At 66.2% G+C, this 20,755-nt stretch overlaps 2 protein-coding genes across 3 annotated transcripts; one reads left to right on the forward strand and one right to left on the reverse strand.

Annotated features, from left to right (window-relative positions):
• Window positions 1-279: 279 nt before the first annotated feature.
• Window positions 280-9,711, reverse strand: PPP1R9B (protein phosphatase 1 regulatory subunit 9B). Of its 2 annotated transcripts, XM_054649584.2 has the most exons (10): window positions 7,964-9,710; window positions 5,596-5,728; window positions 5,396-5,516; window positions 5,210-5,314; window positions 4,735-4,870; window positions 4,489-4,641; window positions 4,354-4,407; window positions 3,787-4,016; window positions 2,929-3,025; window positions 283-1,352 (listed from the first exon to the last, which is right to left on the reverse strand). In XM_054649584.2, the coding sequence occupies exons 1-10, from the start codon at window positions 9,233-9,235 to the stop codon at window positions 1,299-1,301; spliced, it is 2,355 nt and encodes a 784-aa protein (XP_054505559.2). In that variant the 5' UTR covers window positions 9,236-9,710; the 3' UTR covers window positions 283-1,298. The 2 variants fall into 2 exon arrangements, with proteins under 2 accessions (XP_077047118.1, XP_054505559.2); XM_077191003.1 differs by having other exon boundaries at window positions 280-1,352; window positions 4,489-4,870; window positions 7,964-9,711.
• Window positions 9,234-17,766, forward strand: SGCA (sarcoglycan alpha). The gene is made up of 10 exons (XM_077190727.1): window positions 9,234-9,362; window positions 11,092-11,233; window positions 11,850-11,999; window positions 12,274-12,413; window positions 13,880-13,958; window positions 14,140-14,338; window positions 15,515-15,677; window positions 16,328-16,533; window positions 16,686-16,712; window positions 17,398-17,766. Exons 1-10 carry the CDS (start codon window positions 9,234-9,236, stop codon window positions 17,579-17,581), a joined length of 1,419 nt encoding a protein of 472 aa, XP_077046842.1. The 3' UTR covers window positions 17,582-17,766.
• Window positions 17,767-20,755: the final 2,989 nt, after the last annotated feature.

Raw genomic sequence — 20,755 nt, forward strand, 5'->3', positions numbered from 1 at the left:
GTGCCCCCGCCCCATCCGCCGGCAGGAGGCGGGGGGCGAGGCCGAGCCCGCGTTTATGGGGCGGGGGTCGCGTTTATGGGGCGGGGGTCTCGGCGGGCGCGGAGAGCGGGAGCGGTGGTACATAGGTACATTATATATAGTATATACACCCACAGGTACACGTGTGAGATTAAATAACCCCGGCCCCCCCCCCGGGGCTCGCGCTCCCCGGACACGCCCCCTCCCGCCCCCCCCCCCCTTTTTAAATAGCCCCCACCCCCCTCCCCAAAGTGGCTCCAATCCAGTCGGACCCCCCAGCCCCGCCCCGCCCCCGCCCCGCGCGCTCCCCCCGCCTCCCCTTCCCAGTATAACCAGCTCTGGCTCCCAGTTGCCCCCACATCCAGTTACTGTCGGAGACTCGGGGGCGGGGGGCGGGGGGCGAAATAGAAATGAAAATCAAAGGGCGGGACCCCCCCCCGGCCCGGCTGGGGGCGGCCGGAGGTTGGGGGGTGTCCCAGCCCCAGAGAAATGCTGTGATTTTGGGGGGGGGGGTTATTTACAGGTGAGGGGGTGGGAGCATCGCCCCCACCCCAGAGGGGACCCCCCCCTCCCCGGGGAAGGCGAAAGCCCCGGGGTCGGGGGGCAGCGGGGTGTCCCCAGAGGGGGGTGCCAGGCAGCGCCCCCTTCCCGGGGGGGGGGGGGCAGTGGGGCTGATGCCCCCCCCAATCCCCTGCGGGCTTGGCAAAGGCTCGGGGGTCCCCCCTGCCCGGCGATGGTGGCACTGAGGGGGTCGGGGGGGGACATTCGCGGTCCCCCCCCCATGGCGATGGTCCCGGGGTCACCTCGATGTGGGGCTGGGGGTGAGTCCGTGGGTGGGGGGGGGGGGGTAAAGGCCCCCCCCCGGCCGTGCTCCGGTGAGTCCCAAGAGAAGGAGCTGGGTCTGGGGGGGCTCCCAGCGTCCCCCCCAGCATGGCTCACATCTGGGGTGGTGCCAGCTGTGTCCGGGGGGGCGGGGGGGGGGTGGGTCACGTCGAGGGGAGGGGGGAGGCCTGGGGGGGGCCGCGCCCCCCCCCGCGGGTCCATCACGTCACCACGAGACTCACACTGGACACAGACACGAACGCGGGGCGTCCCCCCCGACCCCTCCCCGTCTGTGCCCCCTGAGGGGGGTGGGGGGCACCAGGAGGCCTTGGCGGGGTCTCACCCCCCCCTCCTCCCCCCGGGGAAGGGCTGGGAAGGGGAGGGGGCAGGGCCGGGGTGGGGCGGGGGGGGTGAGGGGGCCGCCCCCCCCCAGGATCGCTGCGGTTTTTGAGGGTGGTTTAGGTCGGGTTGGAATTTTTCAAAGTCTGCAGCTTGGCCTCCAGTTCGGAGATCTGAAAAACAGCAAAGGGGACAGGTCTCAGCGGGGGGGGCCGGGGGGGACACACACCGGGGTGGGGGGGACACGGGGACACGCATGGGGACAGGGGACACGGCGGGAGGACACAGCCATGGGGACAGGGAGAGGGGAAAAGGGGGGCAGGACATGGGGGGTGGCACAGGGGGGACAGGGAACACGGGGATGGGGCACAGAGATGGGAAGTGGGGGACGGGGGGGGAATGAGGGACACGTGGGGGGCAGACTGGGGACACGGGGATGACTGAGGGACACACTGGGGTGACTGGGACACACTGGGGTGACTGGGGGACACGCAGAGGTGACTGGGGGACACACTGGGGCGATTGGGGGACACGTGGGGGTGACTGGGGACACATGGGGGGCACAGGGATGGGTTGGGATGGGCAGGGGGCTGCAGGCAGGTGCTGGGTGAGTCTCTGTGATATGCCAGGGGACATTTTGGGGGTGATGGAGGTGGCTGAGTGGGGGGGGGGGGGGGGGGGGGGGGCTCTGCTGGGTGTTGGGGACCTCCCCGCTGTGCCCTGGTGCCCCCCGGCCGGGCAGGGCCGGCCCCTCCCCGGTGACCCCCCCGGCGGGACCCTTTGGGATCCTCTGGGATCCGCTCTGCCCCGCAGGACCCGTGGGGGATCCAGCATGACCAGCATGGGATCCCAACGGGAGCGCCGGGCCCCGCGCTCGGCGCCAATCACCGGGATCCCGTAGATCCCCTGGGCTTGGTTCCGGTCACCGGGATCCTTTGGGATCCCCTGCGCTTGGTGCCAGTCACCGGGATCCCACAGATCCTCCAGGCTCGGTGCCGGTCACTGGGATCCTTTGGGATCCCCCGTGCTCGGTGTTGGTCACCGGGATCCTTTGGGATCCCCCTCACTCAGTTCTGGTCACTGGGATCCTTTGGGATCCCCTGCGCTTGGTGCCGGTCACCGGGATCCCACAGATCCTCCAGGCTCGGTTCTGGTCACCAGGATCCTTTGGGATCCCCCTCACTCAGTTCTGGTCACCGGGATCCTTTGGGATCCCCTGCGCTCGGTTCTGGTCACCGGGATCCTTTGGGATCCCCTGCGCTTGGTGCCAGTCACTGGGATCCCACAGATCCTCCAGGCTCGGTTCTGGTCACCAGGATCTTTTGGGATCCCCCTCACTCAGTTCTGGTCACCGGGACCCTGTGGATCCCCCATGCACAGCTGGGATCCACTGCCCCAGGAGATCCCTCTCGCCCCTCAGGGCACGTCAGGCCCCAGAGCTGGAGGCCGGGCAGATCCGCTGCGATCCAGAGCAGGATCCAGGCCCGGGAGGAGGCTCGGGGAGCAGATCCCAGGCAGATCCCGAGCAGATCCCGGGCGATCCGGCAGCAGCAGCAGCAGGGTCCGGTGGGAGCAGATCCCCCACGGTCCGGTGCGGGATCCGTGGCTCAGTCCGGAGCTCCGGGGCCGCCCGGTGGGATCTGGCGGCCGATCCCGAGCAGATCCCGGGATCCATCGCTGGCACGGCGGGGCTGGGCAGGGCCAGGCAGGGGGTCAGGGACATCCCGCGTCCCGGCGCCCCGTGCCCACCTTCTCCTGCAGCTTCTCCATCTCCTCCTTGTGCGCCAGCTCCGACTCCTCCAGCACCCGCCGCTGCGCCGTCTCCTTCTTCAGGAACTCGATCTCCCTGTGGGGACCCGCGCCGTGGGTGCCCGTCCCCAGCCAGGGCACGTCCCAGGGGTTTGGGTGCCAGGGCAGGACCCTGCTGGGTTGGGGTGCCCAGGGATCCCCCAGAGGATGGGCCATGCCCAGGGATGCTCAGGAAGGAGCTGGTGCCCCACGGATCGTGGGATTCTGGAAGGGTTGGGCTCAGAAGGGAGCTCAAAGCTCATCCTTTGTCCCAGGGTGCTCCAGGCCCTGCCCAAATGGATCCGTGCCAAGGGGAAGGTCCTTGCCCATGGACAAAGGGGGTCCAGAAGGATTTGGCACCCCAGGGATGGGTCTGAGTCAAGGGGAAGGAGTTGGTTCCCCAGGGGTGAGCCCATGCCCAGGGAAGGTCCGTGCCTGGAGCCAGAGGGTGCCCAGGGAGGGTTTGGCACCTCAGGGATCTGTCCCTGCCCAAAGGACGGGCTGTGCCCAGGGACAGGGGGTGCCACAGAGGGCTCAGAGCCCTTCGAGGGCTCCACACCAAGGGCACAGGGACAGGGGCTGCCCAGGGAGGGTCTGGTGTCCAGGGGATGGACCCACAGCCAAGGATGGACCTACAGCCAGGGGATGGACCCACAGCCAGGGGATGGACCCACGGCCAGGGATGGACCCACAGCCCGGGAGGGACCCACGGCCAGGGGATGGCTCAGGCCAGTGGCACAGTCTGTGCCCAGGGACAGGGGTGCCTGGGAGGGGTGGGACACCCTGGGGACAGGTCCCTTCCCGAGGAGCTGCCCTCACTTCTGCTGGTACTCCTTGATGAGCCGCTTGGCCTTGCTGTACTTGCGCTCCAGGGTCTGGTACTGGGCCTGGGTCTCCTTGAGGTGCTCGTCCACGGCCTGGCACAGGTTCTGTGCCTCCATCCAGTAGCCCTCCAGCTTCTCCATGCGCTCCTTGTTCTCCTCCACGCTCTGCTCCAGCTGGGCCTTCTCGGCCCTCCAGCGCGCCTTCTCCTGCTCCAGGCACTGCAGCTGGGGACAGCGGTGTCACCACGGGGTGTGGCACAGCCAGGGGGTGGGGTGGGACATGGCACAGCCAGGGGTGGGACACGGCACAGCCAGGGAATGGGGTGGGACATGGCATAGCCAGGGGATGGGACGTGACACAGCCATGGGGATGGGACACGGCACAGTGTGGCATGACATGGCACAGCCAGGTGACAGGCAGGATGTGGCACAGCCAGGTGACAGGCAGGACATGGCAGGACGTGGAATGGCTCATGCAGGGCAGGTGGAGAAGGACATTCAGGGTGCCAGGGCAGCTGTCAGGGTGTCCCCCCACCCCTGGGCAGGCAGGACCCCCCCTCACCTTCCTCTTGAGCTGCTGGATCTCAGCCTCAGTCACGGCGTGTTTGATCTGGAGCTGTGGGAGAGCCAAGGTGGGCACAGGGTGGGCACAGCCCCCTGGGCGGGCACCCCCTGCCCTCTCCCAGCCCCTCCTCACCTCCTTGAACTTGTGCACCAGCTTCTCGGGGTCCATCTCCACGGGGGACAGCGCGTCCTCGTTCTCGGCCAGCTCGAACACCTCGATGGCCATCTCCCCGCTGGGGAACATGGGGCTCATCTCCTCCTCCTCGTCCGTGGCGTACTCCCCGGTCTGTGGGGGGCACAGGGGCAGGGTTGGCACCTGGAGGGTCCCCACCGTGCCACCCCCAGCCTGTGTCCCTGCAGGGCAGCGCTGTCCCCTCACCTCCTCGTCATCCTCGGTGTACTGGGTGTAGCGCTGCTCCATCATCTCGCGCTGCCACCGCTCCTGCTCCAGCGTCTGCTGGATCAGCTGCGCCACCTCGCTCTGCTCCCCTGGCTTCTCCCGCCCGATCAGGAACCTGGGGGGCACCACGGGTCAGGGGGGGAGGCAGGGGACACAGCCAGGGGCACAGCCAGGGGACACCCAGGGCACAGCCAGGGGACATCCAGGGCACAGCCAGGGGACATCCAGGGGGGGCACAGCCAGGGGACACCCAGGGCACAGCCAGGGGACAGCCCTGCAGGTCTCCATTCAAGGGGTGAGGATGAGTTGGGAGCACTTTGGGGGGCACCAGGGTGGCGCTCTGGGGGCAGATGGGGCCAGGCTGTGGGGCCAGGCTGTGGGGCAGGGATGCCTGGGTTCAGCAGGGCCTGGGGGGGGTCTCAGGTCTGCCCACCCCCCAAGGCCCAGCTCGTACCTGACTCTGCCCTTGGTGTTCCTGAGCACGGAGGCGGCGAAGCTCTGCGTGACCCCCACCAGGCTGGTGCCGTCCACCTCCACGATCAGGTCGTTCACCTGGATCCTGGGGACAAGGGCAGGCTCACAGCCCCTGCCCAGCCCCAGGGCAGCCCTGGCAGCCCTGCCCCGCTGTCCCCAGCCGTACCTGCCGTCCCGGTGCGCTGCCCCCCCTTCTGTCACCGTCTTGACGAAGATTCCCAACTTCTCCAGGCCCATGTCGGCCCCCGCGCCCATCCCGATGATGCTGATGCCGAGCCCTTCCGAGTCTGCGGGCACACAGAGCCGTGTCCTGCCGGGCTGGCACCTCCAGGCTGCCCTGGAGACAGCTCTGGGGGCAGCACCCACCTTTCTCCAGCTCCACGGGGAACAGGTCGAGCCTCTCCACCCTCTTCTCCAGCTCGTACTCGGCCGAGGCCGCCATGGGATCCACGTCCTCATTGCGGCGGTCGTAATCCTCGTTGGAGTAAGTGCTGAACACCTGGGGGCACGAGGGAGGGCTCAGCCAGGGGGGAAACGCCCCACAGGTGCCCCCCAGGATGGAACCGAGCCCCTGGAGAACCCCGGCCCCAAATGGTGACAGGGGGAGCTGGGAAGGACAAAGGGAGTGAGGGTGGCTCGGGGACAGGGGACGGTGCCTGGACACCCCAGAGCCTCCCTGGCTGAGCTGGGATGGGCACCAGGCTGCTGTGCCCAGGCTGGAGCCATGCCCTGCTCCCTGGGGGCTGTGGGGAGGGGCTGGCCAGGCCTGGCAGATGTCCCTGGAGGGGCCCCAGCCCCTTGGTGCGAGGGGATTAGGGATCACACAGCACGGGATAAAGCCTGGCCACAAAGGGAATTAGGGCCCAGTGTCAGGGGACAAAGGCTGGTGACACCCACGGACAGGGAGGACCCATGGTGTGGCACCCAGGGGTGACAGGGAGGAGCAGGGCAGGGGACAGAACGATGTCCCCCTGGCCACAGGAAATCCCTGGGGGGGTCCTCTGCTGTGCCCCCCATCCTGTCCCCCCCATCCCCCGGGGTCCTGGGAGATTTGGGATGTGGGGAAGGGGCTGCAATGTGACTCCAGTGCTGGGATGCGTGGGGGTCCCCAATGTCACCCACCCTCCCTCCAGTGGGTTTGGGGGGGCTCAGCATCACCCAGGCAGGGGTTTGGGGTGCTCTAACACCTGGGTGTGCACCCCACCCACCCCTACATGTGCCCCCCCCCCAGCTGAGAGGCTTTGCACCCCAAAATCCCCATCCATGGGGTGAGCAGAGCATCCCAAAAACCCCATCCATGGGGTGAGCAGAGCACCTCAAAACCTTAATCTGTGGGGTGAGGAGAGCATCCCAAATTCCCATCCATGGGGTGAGCAGAGCACCACAAAATCCCCATCCATGGGGCGAGCAGAACATCCCAAAAACTGCATCCATGGGGTGAGCAGAGCATCCCAAAAACTGCATCCATGGGGTGAGCAGAGCATCCCAAAAACCACATCCATGGGGTGAGCAGAGCATCCCAAAACCCCATCCATGGGGTTGAACAGAGCATCCCAAAAACTGCATCCATGGGGTGAGCAGAGCATCCCAAAACCTGCTCTATCCCACAAACCCCATCCATGGGGTGAGCAGAGCATCCCAAAATCCCCATCCATGGGGTGAGCAGAGCATCCCAAAATCCCCATCCACGGCCGGGGCACCTTCCCGGGGCTGGGCTGGCACATCCCACGGGACCAAGGCCACCCTCAGGCTGCAGCGCCCCGGGTCACGGCCACCACTGTCCCCAGGCAGCCGGGCCATGGCAGCGGCTGTCCCCTGTCCCCTGTCCCCGTCCCAGGTGGGGCCACCCACCCGCTCTGACTCAGAGCCAGAATATAGGCCGGGCTCTAAAAATAACCCGGCTCCGGCACAAAGCACCCGCTGCTCCTGCGGCCGGGGGGATCCGGGCGGGAGGGAGGGGACACCCCGAAATAGCTGCACGGCCCCTTTATCCCCTCCCCATCCCGGCTGGGGACCCCCGAACCCCGCAGGATCCCTGTCGGGAGCGGGAGGGGGGGGGTGATGCCGCCCACCCGGCCACGCTGCCGAGGCACTTCCCCTTCCTCCCTTCCTCCCTTCCTCCCTTCCTCCCCTTCCTCCTCTGCCTCCACTTCCCGAAACCGTCCTGGGCACCGGGTTGGGCACACGGGGGGGCACATCCCCCCCATGGCCACCTTGTCCCCAGGGACCCCCGGGCAGGGAGGAGCCCAAGGGATGCCCCAGCCCCACTCCGGGGCATTTCGGGCATCCCCACCCAAAATATGGAGTGGTTTGGGCCCAGCCTGGGCATGACACGGGGGTGGCATTGGGTGCTGTGCTGGGTCCCAGGGCCACCTGTCCCTGTCACGCTGGGCCTGGGGGTCCAGGCATGGCCCTTCATTAACCAGATAATTAACCAGGCCCAAGCCCTGCTTCCCCCAGCACAGGGACAGGGACAGGGACAGGGACAGGGACAGGGAGCCCTGTCCCATGGGGGGCACAGAGCATGGAGACACAGACCCCCAGCCCTTTTTTCTATCCCTGCTAAAGGGGTGATTTTGTGGGGGTCACATACCCCAGTCTGGGCTGCCCATCACCCTGGTGTACCCGTCACCTTGGGGTACCCCTCACCCTGGGATACCCCTCACCCTGGGGTATCCATCACCCTGGCACCCCTCACCCTGGCTGCCCTCCCTCCCTGCCCAGCCAGGCTCACCTGGATGGGGGCCGTGCTGAACTGGATCTTGCGGTTGGGCACGGGCTCCTCTTCCTCGGACAGCCCCGGGATCTCCACGCAGCCCGACTCGGGCTCGTACAGCCCTTCGGCCTCCTCCTCCTCCTCCAGCCCGCTGCCCCCCGAGTCCTCCCCGAGCCCGCTGTAGGCACTTATGTCCACCAGGTCGGCCTCGGAGAAGTCCTCCTTCTTGGCCTCCTCGGAGCCATCGCCCTCCTCCGCCCGCTCGCCCTTGACGCCCTCGTCGCCCGCGGCCGCCCCCGAGGCCCCGTCCGCCCGGGGCGCCGCTGGGCCTTCATCCCCTTTGGCCGGCTGGGGCGCGGGCACCGCTTCACCCGCCACCGCCTCCTCCTCCTCCTCCTCGCCCTCTCCGCTCTCCTCCACCTCCACGGGCTTGATCTTGCACACCTCCTGCACCCTTGGCGCGGCCGCCTCCTTCTCCGCCGGCCGCCCGCTCTTCGCCGCTGCCTTCTCCTCCTCGGGCGGCCGGGCACGGGCCGGGGTGCTGTGCCCGTCGCCGGTGCCATCGCCCCGCGTGCCAGGCGTGAACACCCTGGGCCTCTTGGCCACCGCCTTGGCGCCCAGCGGCGCGGCCGCCCGGCCCTGCGCCTTGTGCAGGTTGTTCCTCAGGTCGGCCTTCTCGAAGACGGCGCTGAGCTGGCTCACGGTGGGCGACACGGCGTCGGCGTCCAGCTTGTCCAAGGACTCGGTGCTGCCGTTGAACCTCACCACCACGTCCAGCTTGCGGTCCTGGAAGCCGGCGCGCTCCTTGCGCAGCAGCAGCTTGGTGCTGGTGGCCTTCTCCTGCGGGCTCCTCTCGAAGATCTTGCGGGTCTCCTGCAGCTTGGAGAAGGGTTTGTCGGGCTTGGAGTCGAAGCGGCTGACGCGCTCCGAGACGCTGGTGCCCAGCTTGAGGAGGCTGCCCTGGTCCACACCATCGCCCAGGCTGCCGGCGCGGGGCAGGGACAGGCGCACCGGCTTCTCCTTGGCCTTGGCCAGGTCGCAGGCGCCCTCGGGGCCGGGCGCCGTCCCCATCTGCAGGAACATGTTCTTGATCCGATGCACGTTGGAGCCATACTTCTTCCCGCGGCTCTTCTTGCCGTCCTCGCCGTCGGCCTCCTTTGTGGGCGCCAGGGCCTGGATGCTGGCCTCGTAGGCGTTCCGGTGCGGGGACGCGCTGCGCAGCCCCCCGGCCCCCGCCGCGCCCCCGGCCGAGGGGGCCCCCCCGGCCCCGCCGGCCTCGGTCCTCAGCATGGTCCCGGCGCCCGCATCGCTCGCCGCCACCGCCGCCGCTGCCCCCGGGCCCCGCGCCCGCTACCGCGCCATGGGCGGGGGGCTGTGCCGGGGGGGCTGTGCCGGGGGGCAGCGCTGCCCCGGCCCGGTCAGGCCATGGCCATCCCGCGGGCCCCTCCGCCGCGCCGCTTCTTCCTTCCTGCCTTCCTTCCTTCCTCCCCGCTCCTCCTCCTCCTCCTCTTCCCCTTTTCTGCGCGCCGGTGATGGAGCCGCCGCCGCCGCCGCCGCCGCCGCCGCGCTCTGCCCGCCCCGCTGCCCGCAGAGCCCTCTGGGTCTGAGCAGCGCTCGCTCTTCCTCTTCCTCAGCCGCGCTTCGGCCTCAGCGCCGCCGCCGCCGCCGCAGCCCGGCCATGGGGACGCTGCGCTCCGCTCCCCGCGCCCGCTCCGGGGTCCCCTCCCTGCGGCGGGGCCCCCCCGGCACCGCGCTGTGCAGCCTGGGGCCCCCCCCGCCGGATCTGCCGTGCTGCCACCCCCCGGCTCTGTCCCCGCGTGTCCCCACCCGCTCCTGTCCCCGCGTGTCCCCCCCCGCCCGCCCCGGTTCCGTCCCCGCGTGTTCCCCTCCGGTTCTGTCCCCGTGTCCCCCTCCCCAGATCTGTCCCCGTGTGTTCCCCCAGCTCTGCCCCCTTGCGTCGTCCCCCCCCTCGCCCGCCTCAGTTCTGTCCCCATCTCTCCCGCAGCTCTGTCCCCGTGTCCCCTCAGTCTCGTCCCTGCACCCCCCCAGATTTGGAGCCGCCCCCCGGCTCTGCCCCTGTGTCCCCCCATCCTGTCCCCACATCATCCCCTCGGGTTTGTCCCCATGTCCCCATATCCCCCCCCAGGTTTGTACCCACACCCCCCCCCGTTATCCCCGTGTCCCCCCAGTTTGTACCCCCGTCCCCCATCCTGTCCCTGTGTCCCCTCCGGCTCTGTCCCTGTGTCCCTGTGTCCCCTGTCACCCCCACATGTCCCCTGCTCCCCCTCCCCGGCCCCCCCACGCCCAAAGCTCCCCCCGGCCCCGGTGTCCCCACAGGACCCTGATGTCCCCCTGAACCCCCCCGGGTGTGCAGCGCATCCCCTGGCAGTGGTGACAGGAGGGGACACTGTGACAAGGTCCCGGAGCGGTGGGGACAGTGCCGCCCCCCCCTTTCTGCACGGCCGGGGGACATTTTGGGGGGATTATTTGCCTTTTTTATTCTCTTCCCATTGCGTTCCTGAGGGCCAGGGGGGCAGACCCGACCCCTGTGGCCGTGTTCGGGGGGGGGGGTCCCTGCTGCAGGCGGGGGGGGGACAAGGGACACCCCTGGTCCCCAGTGAGGGAGGGACACGGGCAGCAGGACCCTGCAGATGTGGGACTGTCCCCTCCTGTGTCACCAGGGCACCTCCAGCCCTTTGTGCGTGACGCGACACGGGGGAGCGGCCCCCCCACGACCCCCCTGTCCCCCCCTGCCATCGCCCCCCGCCCCAGGTCCCAGTCACTGCCACCCCCAGGTTCCTGTCACTGCCACCCCCATGTCCCTGTCACTGTCACCCCCATGTCCCTGTCACTGCCACCCCCATGTCACTGTCACCCCCATGTCCCCGTCACTGCCACCCCCGCTGTCCCAGCGCCCTCCGCTCGTGTCACCGTCCCCACTCAGCGCACACGCGTGTTCCCGTCTCGCTGGTGGCCATGCCGGGGGGGGTCTCGCCTGTCCCCAGGTGTCCCCAAGTGTCCCCCCGCTGCCGCCCCGCCACCCCCGAGTGGTGGCACGGGGACAAGCCCGCCCTGGGACACCTCGGGGCCCCTCCGGGGCACACGGGAGCCGCCGGGCAGCCCCGGAGCGCCTGCCTCGGTGACAGGAGGTGGCACTGGAGGGGTGTCCCCTGTGGGACCCCCCCGAGGGCCCCCCCGGCCCCGCTGGCTCCGTCAATCAGCGCTGGCCCCGCTCCCGGTGCGGGAACATGGAGGGCCCCGAGCTGCTCCGGCTCTGGGCGCTGGCAGGCGAGTGACAGCCCTGTCACCCTCTGGGGGACACGGCCGGGCCGGGGGGACCGAGGGGACGGGGAACCCCAAAGCTGGGGGGGACACGGGGGGTGCAAGGGGGAGGACAGGGGGGGACGGGGCTGGGACGTGCCAGAGCTAAAAAAAGCCACCATGTCCCGGTGCCAGCGGGGTGTGGGACACGGCAGGGGACAATGAGTGGGACCTCTGTGTGACAGCCAGGGCTGGGGAAGGCGCTGGGCCCATCCTGCCCTTGTCCCCATCCTGTCCTTGTCCCTATCCCATCCTGGTCCCCATCCTGTCCTTGTCCCCATCCCGTCCTTGTCCCCATCCCGTCCTGGTCCCCATCCTGCCCTTGTCCCCATCCTGTCCCTGTCCCCATCCCCTCCCCAAACATCCTCCCGCTCTGCCCTGGGCACACCTGGCACTGTGGGCACACCTGGCACTGTGGGGACACCTGGCACTGCGGGGACACCTGGCACTGTGGGCACACCTGGCACTGCAAGGACACATTCCCACCCCTCTGAGAGCCCCAGGGATCTGTGGGCACTGGGGAAACTGAGGCAGGGAGGGGCCATGGTCCCAGCTTTGGCTCCAGCCCCACGTGTGGCCGCAGCCCTGGCCCTGAGGGTGTCCCTGGCCACTGTCCCCGACCACCACGTCCTCCCCGACCTCCACGTCCCTGCCGAGACCGGAGTCATCTTTGTGCACGAGCTGGAGAGGGAGCCCTTCCTGGAGGCCTTCAGTGGCAGCGAGGATGATGATGGTGAGGGCCAGGCTGGGGATGGTAAAAGGGGTGGCACTGGCCAATGGTCCTGTCCAGGATCACCCCAGCTGGGCTGTCTGTCTGTCTGTCTGTCTGTCTGTCCATCTTGTTTGGGGCTCCCCCAGCATCACCCCAGTGCCTTGGGGTGTCTGTTTGGGGTCACAGCTCAGAACCAGGAGCAGCACCCCCAGGGACGATCCCTTTGTGGGGAGCAGCTGGGTGGGGCAGGGGGCACAGCTGGCAGTGCCCATACCCACTGCCCGTGTCCCCACAGCCCCGGTGACCTTCCGTGCCCACCTGTGGGGACACCCGGACCTGCCCCGGTGGCTGCGCCTGGCCCAGCGGGGCCCCAGCCAGCCCAGCTTCCTGTACGGCTGCCCCGGAGCCCCAGAGCTGGGCACCCACAGCATCCAGGTATGAAATGGGCACCCACAGCATCCAGGTATGAAATGGGCACCCACAGTGTCCAGGTATGAGCTGGGCACCCACAGCATCCAGGTATGAAATGGGCACCCACAGCATCCAGGTATGAAATGGGCACCCACAGCATCCAGGTATGAGCTGGGCACCCACAGCATCCAGGTATGAAATGGGCACCCACAGTGTCCAGGTATGAGCTGGGCACCCACAGTGTCCAGGTATGAAATGGGCACCCACAGTGTCCAGGTATGAGCTGGGCACCCACAGTGCCCAGGTATGAAATGGGCACCCACAGCGTCCAGGTATGAGCTGGGCACCCACAGCATCCAGGTATGAAATGGGCACCCACAGCATCCAGGTATGAACTGGGCACCCACAGTACCCAGGTATGAGCTGGGCACCCACAGCATCCAGGTATGAACTGGGCACCCACAGTGTCCAGGTATGAAATGGGCACCCACAGCATCCAGGTATGAACTGGGCACCCACAGTGCCCAGGTATGAACTGGGCACCCACAGCGTCCAGGTATGAAATGGGCACCCACAGCATCCAGGTATGAACTGGGCACCCACAGTGTCCAGGTATGAAATGGGCACCCACAGTGTCCAGGTATGAGCTGGGCACCCACAGTGTCCAGGTATGAACTGGGCACCCACAGTGTCCAGGTATGAAATGGGCACCCACAGCATCCAGGTATGAAATGGGCACCCACAGCATCCAGGTATGAACTGGGCATCCACAGCGTCCAGGTATGAAATGGGCACCCACAGCATTCAGGTATGAAATGGGCACACACAGCATCCAGGTATGAGCTGGGCACCCACAGTGTCCAGGTATGAAATGGGCACCCACAGTGTCCAGGTATGAACTGGGCACCCACAGTGTCCAGGTATGAAATGGGCACCCACAGCATCCAGGTATGAAATGGGCACCCACAGCGTCCAGGTACAGCCCCACAGTGTCCAGGTATGAGCTGGGCACCCACAGCGTCCAGGTACAGCCCCACAGCATCCAGGTATGAACTGGGCACCCACAGTGCCCAGGTATGAGCTGGGCACTCACAGCATCCAGGTATGAGCTGGGCACCCACAGCATCCAGGTATGAAATGGGCACCCACAGTGCCCAGGTATGAACTGGGCACCCACAGTGTCCAGGTATGAGCTGGACACCCACAGTACCCAGGTATGAGCTGGGCACCCACAGTGCCCAGGTATGAACTGGGCACCCACAACATCCGGGAACAGACCCACAGAGTCCAGGTACGGCCCCACAGCTCCTGGGCTGAGCCAGGACCGTGGCTGGGCCACCCCAGGTGTCCCCTCTGTCCCCTGAACTGGGCACCCACAGCATCCAGGTACGAGCTGGGCACCCACAGCGTGTCCAGGTATGGCCCCACAGCTCTTGGGGTGAGCCAGGACCACAGCTGGCCCAGCCCAGGTGTCCCCTGTGTCCCCTCAGGTGCTGGCCTACAACCGCCACACCTTCGCCACCGCATCCCAGCGCCTCGTCATCGCTGTCACCCCCCGCTCCAGGTATGGCCAAACGCCCCAAACCCCCCGGGATGGCCCCGTGGTGGCTGCGGGGTGTCCCCACGGGTGCCACCCCACGGGCTGTCCCCACGGGTGCCACCCCACGGGCTGTCCCCACGGGTGTCCCCACGGGTGCCACCCCACGGGCTGTCCCCACGGTGTCCCCACGGGTGTCCCCTGTCCCCGCAGGCGGGGAGGCGCCATTCCAGGCCGAGTTCCTGGTGGGGAACAGGGACGTGGAGGAGCTGCTGCCCGAGGCGGCGCGGGAGATGTTCCTGCAGGCCTCGGCCGGGCTCTGGGAGCGCGGGGACCTGCACGTGGTCAATGTCACCTCCGCCCTGGACCGCGGTGGCCGCGTCCCGCTGCCCATCGAGGGCCGCAAGGAGGGGTACGGGCAGGGCCGGGGGGGTCATGGGGATGTCCTCAGCACCCCTGAGGGGGTTTTGGGGTCACCTCCCATCAGTGGTGTGGGGGCTTCTCACCATGGTGGGTTTGGGGTCACCTGCCTTGCAGGATGCACGTCCAGGTGGGCTCCCACAGCCCCTGCTCACTGTGGCAGATTTTGGGGTCACCTGCCCCACAGGGTGTACATCCAGGTGGGCTCCCACAGCCCCTGCTCACTGTGGCGGGTTTTGGGGTGCTCTGCCCCACAGGGTGTACATCCAGGTGGGCTCCCACAGCCCCCACAGCCCCTCCTGACCATGGCTGGGTTTTGGGGTGCCCTGTTGTGCAGGATGCACGTCCAGGTGGGCTCCCACAGCCCCTGCTCACCATGGTGGGTTTTGGGGTCACCTGCCACCAGTGGTGGAGGTGAATGTGTGGGGTCTTCTCACCGTGGGGGTTTTGGGGTGCTCTGCCCCACAGGGTGTACATCCAGCTGAGCCCCCACAGCCCCTTCTCACCATGGCTGGGTTTTGGGGTGCCCTACCCCACAGGGTTTATGTCCAGCTGGGTTCCCACAGCCCCTTCTCACCATGGTGGGTTTTGGGGTGCCCTGCCCCACAGGGTGTATGTCCAGGTGGGCTCCCACAGCCCCTGCTCATCATGGTGGGTTTCGGGGTGCTCTGCCCCACAGGGTTTATGTCCAGCTGAGCTCCCACAGCCCCTGCTCACCATGGCGGGTTTTGGGGTGCTCTGCCCCACAGGGTGTACGTCCAGGTGGGCTCCCACAGCCCTTGCTCACCATGGCGGGTTTTGGGGTGCTCTGCCCCACAGGGTGTACATCCAGCTGGGCTCCCACAGCCCCTTCTCACCATGGCTGGGTTTGGGGTGCTCTGCCCCACAGGGTTTATGTCCAGCTGAGCTCCCACAGCCCTTGCTCACCATGGCGGGTTTTGGGGTGCTCTGCCCCACAGGGTGTACGTCCAGGTGGGCTCCCACAGCCCCTTCTCACCATGGCTGGGTTTGGGGTGCCCTGTCCTACAGGGTTTATGTCCAGCTGAGCTCCCACGGCCCCTTCTCACCATGGTTGGGTTTCGGGGTGCTCTGCCCCACAGGGTGTACGTCCAGCTGGGTCCCACAGCCCCTGCTCACCATGGTGGGTTTGGGGTGCTCTGCCCCACAGGGTTTATGTCCAGGTGGGCTCCCACAGCCCCTTCTCGCCGTGCCTGGCCTCGGCCGTGTCCCCGCAGAGCCGTGCCCGCTGTCACCGTGGCCAGCGTCCCCTGGCCTCCTGCTACGACACCTTCGCCCCCCACTTCTCCATCCGCTGGTGCAACCTCACCCTGGTGAGCGTCCCGTGTCCTCCCGTGTCCCCACAACGTCCTCCTGTGTCCCCTGGTGTCCCCTGTGTCCCTCCCATGTCCCCCATGTCCCCCCATGTCCCCCCATGTCCCCCATATCCCCCATGTCCCCCCGTGTCCCCCATGTCCCCATGTACCTCCATGTCCCCCCCATGTCCCCTGTGTTCCCCCGTGTTCCTCCATGTTCCCCCATGTCCCCCAAGTCCCCATATGTCCCCCATGTCCCCTCGTGTCCCCCCATGTCCCCTCAATCCCCCATGTCCCCCCACGTCCCCCTGTGTTCCCCCATGTCCCCCATGTCCCCCCACGTCCCTCTGTGTTCCCCCATGTGCCCCGTGTCCCCCCGTATCCCCCCATGTCCCTCCATGTCCCCCCATGTCCCCCATGTCCCCCCCGTGTCCCCCCATATCCCCATATGTCCCCCCATGTCCCCTGTGTCCCCCCGTATCCCCCCATGTCCCCCCATGTCCCCCATGTCCCCCCATGTCCCCCCGTGTCCCCCCACGTCCCCCTGTGTCCCCTGGTGTCCCATGTCCCCCCATGTCCCCCCATGTCCCCCCATGTCCCCCATGTCCCCCCATGTCCCCCCGTGTCCCCAGCCGTCCCCAGCCCCTCCTCACCCCCCTGTCCCCCAGCTGCAGGTGGCTCCCAGCCCCACCCCGCCGGGGCCGCTGTGGGGGCCGGGGGTTCTGGAGGGGGGGGCCCCTTTCGAGCCCCCCAGCGAGGCCCCCCCCCGCGAGCTGCTGTCCCCGTTCCTGGTGACGCTGCTGGTGCCGCTGGCGGTGGCCGCGCTGCTGTCCCTGCTCCTGGGCCACCTCATGTGCTGCCGCAGGGAGGGAGTGTGAGTCGCGGGTCCCCCCACCCTGCCAGGCCACGGGGACCCCCTCCGGGTGTCCCCCCCCGGCCCTTGTGACCCCCGGGATGAGCCGGGGGTGGTGAGAGCCCTTCTCGCCATAATTATTGGGGTTTTTCCCTTTTTCTTCTGTTTTGTAGGGAAAAACGGGACTTGCAGACGTCTGAGTGAGTCCTGGTTGGACTGTGGGGGTGCTGGGGGCTGTTTTGGGGGGCTGCTTTGTGGGGGCTGCTTTTGGGGGGCTGCTTTGGGGGGGTTTTGTTATGGCCAAGTGTGGGGACAGAGCTGGGCAGGAAAACGGGACAGAGAAGGGGGACAATCAACTCTTTGGGGGTGCCACAGAGCCTAAAGGTCCCCCCACCCCATAAGGGACCCTTCCAGCCCTCTCCTGCCCTCCCCACCCCTCGGGCCCCCCAAAACCCCTCTCAGACACGGGGTGGGGCTCAAGGAGCTGCTTCACTTCTGTGACAGCCTCTGAGGGACCCCGGGCAGGGAGGAGACCCCAAAGATGAGGGGGCAGACCCCAGAAATGACACCCAGACCCCAGTGATGGGGTTCAGCCCTCGCTTTTGGGGGGCAGACCCCAGAAATGATACACAGACCCCAATGATGGGGTTCAGCCCTCGCTTTTGGGGGAACAGACCCCAATAACAGCATTCAGTCCCCACTGAAGGGTCAGCAGCCCCCAGTGACGGGGTGCACACCCTCACTTTTGGGGTGAAGATCCCAATTTTGGGGCGCACACCCAAACACTGCCTGTGCTGGCCCCATGACGGGACAGGGGACCCCACAAAGGGGTCCCTGAGGGGTGGGTGCCGGCGGCCCGAGCTCCATCCCGCGCTGTCCCCGCAGCCTCCAGCTGCTCCATCACAGCTCCATCGTGGGGGACACGCGGGAGCTGCGGCTCATGGCCGGCAGGAGGGACGTGCCCCGGGACGTGGCCCGGCCGCTCTCCACGCTGCCCATGTTCAACATCCGCACGGGGCAGCGCAGCGACCCCATGGGCAGCGCCCGAGCCCCGCTGCTCCCGCCCTGAGGGGACCCCAGAGCCGGGGGACAGCGCCAGAGCTGGGGACAGCGTGGCCGGGCGGGTTTGGAGGGGGCAAAACCCCGGTAAGGAGGAGGAGGAGGAGGAGGAGGAGGAGTTGAGGGTCCGGCTGGGCTCTGCCTGGAGGATTTGGGGTGTCCCCGCTTTCGGGTGAATTTTGGTGCATAAATTGAGTTTCAGTGATGAAATGAGGCTTTGCTGCTTTATTGACGGGGTAGGTTTGGGGGTGCTCGGCCATCAAAAGTCGCAGCCTCCCCAAAAGGGCTGGGGTGACTCCGAGTGACACCCCCGGCCCCGTGGGGGGACAGGGGAGCGGGATGGGGCTGGGGATTGGGATAAAGGAGGGACAGGGGAGCGGGATGGGGTCGGGATTGGGATAAAGGGGGGACAGGGGAGCGGGATGGGGCTGGGATTGGGATAAAGGAGGGCAGAGGGGATCGGGATGGGGCTGAGATTGGGATAAAGGGGGGACAGGGGAGCGGGATGGGGCTGGGATTGGGATAAAGGGGGGACAGGGGAGCGGGATGGGGCTGGGGATTGGGATAAAGGGGGGCAGAGGGGAGCGGGATGGGGCCGGGACTGGGATAAAGGTGGGGACAGGGGAGCGGGATGGGGCCGGGATTGGGATAAAGGGGGGACAGGGGAGCGGGATGGGGTCGGGATTGGGATAAATGGGGGGTCAGGGGAGGGGATGGGGTTGGGATTGGGATAAAGGGGGGACAGGGGAGCAGGATGGGGCCGGGATTGGGATAAAGGGGGGACAGGGGAGCGGGATGGGGATGGGATTGGGGTAAAGGGGGGACAGGGGATTGGGGCCGGGATTGGGATAAATGGGGGACAGGGGAGCGGGATGGGGCTTGGGATTGGGATAAAGGTGGGGACAGGGGAGGGGATGGGGTTGGGATTGGGAAAAAGGGGGGACAGGGGAGCGGGATGGGGTCGGGATTGGGATAAAGGGGGGACAGGGGAGGGGATGGGGCCGGGATTGGGATAAATGGGAGGCAGAGGGGAGCGGGATGGACCCGGGGATTGGGATAAATGGGGGGACACCCTCCCAGAGCCCCGCCATGGCCCCCCCAAACCCCCGCAGCTCACCTGGGTGTCCGTGCCCGCCCGGATCGCGCCGCAGCCCCCGAAGGCTCCGCTCGGAGCCGGCCGGAGCCCTCCCCGCCCCCGGGGGTGCTCCCGGCCCAGCCCCGCGGAAGAAAGAGGCTCTTTGAGAGCCCCCCCGGCCGGGGCGGCGCCAGGTGGGGGAGAGGAAGGCGCGGGGGCCCCGCGGAACAAGGGGAGCCATTGATGGAGCGGGACAGGGCCGGCGCTGCGGGCCCCGGGGGTCCCTGCGAGCCCCCCGCCATGGGGAGGGGGCACAGACTGGGCACGGGCACTGGGGGGCACTGGGTGAGGGGCTCATAGCAGGGCACCCCCACACCGGGCCAGCCCCCCCACCCCTCTGCTCCAATTTTGGGGCATCTCTTTGTCCCCAGCCCCCTCCCCATGTCTCCATTTCGATGTCCTCGGTGTCCCCAGTCCCCTCCAGCCCCACTCCTCATTTGGGGACACAGACCCCCCCCCCCTCCCCAGACCCTCCCAATGGGGGTCCCTGCCCCCCCCCAAGCCCATCCCAACCCCCTCCCCTTCCTTCCTCCCCCCCTCATCCCGGGCTGGGGGGGCTGGGACAGGAGGAGGAGGAGGAGGAAGAGGAGGAGGAGGAGGAGGAGGGAGGACGGGCAGGGAGCGGAGCACAGAACTCGCCGGGAGCAGAGCGGGATCGGCCAGGAGGAGAGCGGGATCAGGGAGGAGGAATTCCCAACATCGCCCATCAGGACCCACCCCAGCCCCGAGCCCCCCGAGAGCAGCAGCGGCAGAGAGCAGCCCCAGGTTGGTTGGATCATTTCACATGCCTTTATTTCAGCAGTCAGAGAAAAAAAAAAAAATAATAATATCCATTTTCGAAAAAAAAAAAAAAAAAAAAAAAAGAAAATGAAGAAAACCCCCAAACCGCTTTAAAGTGATGAATTGCTTAATTAATTAATTATTATTATTATACATTATACAAAGTAGGTACAAAACCCAGGGAAATGCCAGAGCTGGGCCTGGCAAAGGGAGTGGGTTCGTGGCCCTCCGTGCCCGGAGAGGATGCAGGGATGGATGGATGGATGGATGGATGGATGGATGGATGGATGGATGGATGGGTGGATGGATGGAGGGTGGATGAATGGATGGAAAAAAGCTGCTGGAAGATGGGAGCAGAGCTGAAGTTCCACCTGCTCGACCTGGAAAATCGATTTATTCCTTTTCCCCTCGGAATTTGATGCCTCTCGCTTTGCGGGATTTGCTGGTGGGGTGTTGGAGGTGGGGGTAATGGGGGGAATAGCACCTTTGGAAAATTCCCCAGTGGAGCTGAGCAGCGAAAAACAGGAGGGAAATAAAGCATAAAATAGAGGGGGATTAAGCCAGACCAAGCTGAGACCTCTTTGGAGGTTGTAGCACCAGGCGGTCCCGGGGTTGGGTGTTCCGGGGCCAAAATTAAAGAGAATATTTTAAAATAATAATTAAAAAAAAAAAAACAAACCCAAAAACCAGGATAAAAATCCTGAGGGAAAGAAACCTCCAAAGGAAAATCAAAATAAGAGAACAACAGAGCAACCAAAGAGAAAAAAGGGTGGGAGGAAACATGATGGGGGGAAAATTAGCACCTTTGCTCTGAACCTGGCAGGAAAGTCCCGGCACGGCTGAAAAGCTCCAAATGAAGCTAAAAAACAAAAAGAACCCCAAAATTCAGACTCAAAAAGATGATGAAACACCCCGAGAGTGGTGAGGTAGCCATCCGGACAGGGGCGTCAGCGCAGGGCCGGAGCTGCTCCGTGGCTTGGGAGTGAATTGGTTTTGCTGCCTGAATAAAAATAAAATGAACAACAAACAACGAACAAAACAGAACAAAACAGAACAAAACAAAAAAAAAAAAAAAAAAAAACCACGATAAAAAATAACCAGAACAAAAGGAAATCGAGAGAACTCAAAATCAGCATTACCCAAATAAAAAATAAGGAGGAGAGGGGAGAGAAAGAGGGAAAACAAGGGAGAAAAAGCAAATTATAGCCAGGAGTTCAACATCTTCCTCGCAGCAAAAAATTAAAATTCTAATGAGATGCAAGAAGCAAA

Source organism: Agelaius phoeniceus, chromosome 26, assembly GCF_051311805.1.
Source record: "Agelaius phoeniceus isolate bAgePho1 chromosome 26, bAgePho1.hap1, whole genome shotgun sequence".
Lineage (NCBI taxonomy): Eukaryota > Metazoa > Chordata > Aves > Passeriformes > Icteridae > Agelaius > Agelaius phoeniceus.

Coding starts and splice junctions, on each gene's coding strand:
- SGCA (XM_077190727.1), top strand. CDS start 9,234: ATGGTCCCGGCGCCCGCATCGCTCGCCGCCACCGCCGCCGCTGCCCCC. Junction 13,959..14,139: donor CACCCCCCGCTCCAGGTATG/GCCAAACGCCCC, acceptor CTGTCCCCGCAG/GCGGGGAGGCGCCATTCCAG. Junction 16,713..17,397: donor CGGGACTTGCAGACGTCTGA/GTGAGTCCTGGT, acceptor CTGTCCCCGCAG/CCTCCAGCTGCTCCATCACA.
- PPP1R9B (XM_077191003.1), bottom strand. CDS start 9,235: ATGCTGAGGACCGAGGCCGGCGGGGCCGGGGGGGCCCCCTCGGCCGGG. Junction 4,408..4,488: donor TGGTGCACAAGTTCAAGGAG/GTGAGGAGGGGC, acceptor GCTCTCCCACAG/CTCCAGATCAAACACGCCGT. Junction 4,017..4,353: donor TCCAGCAGCTCAAGAGGAAG/GTGAGGGGGGGT, acceptor CGCTGTCCCCAG/CTGCAGTGCCTGGAGCAGGA.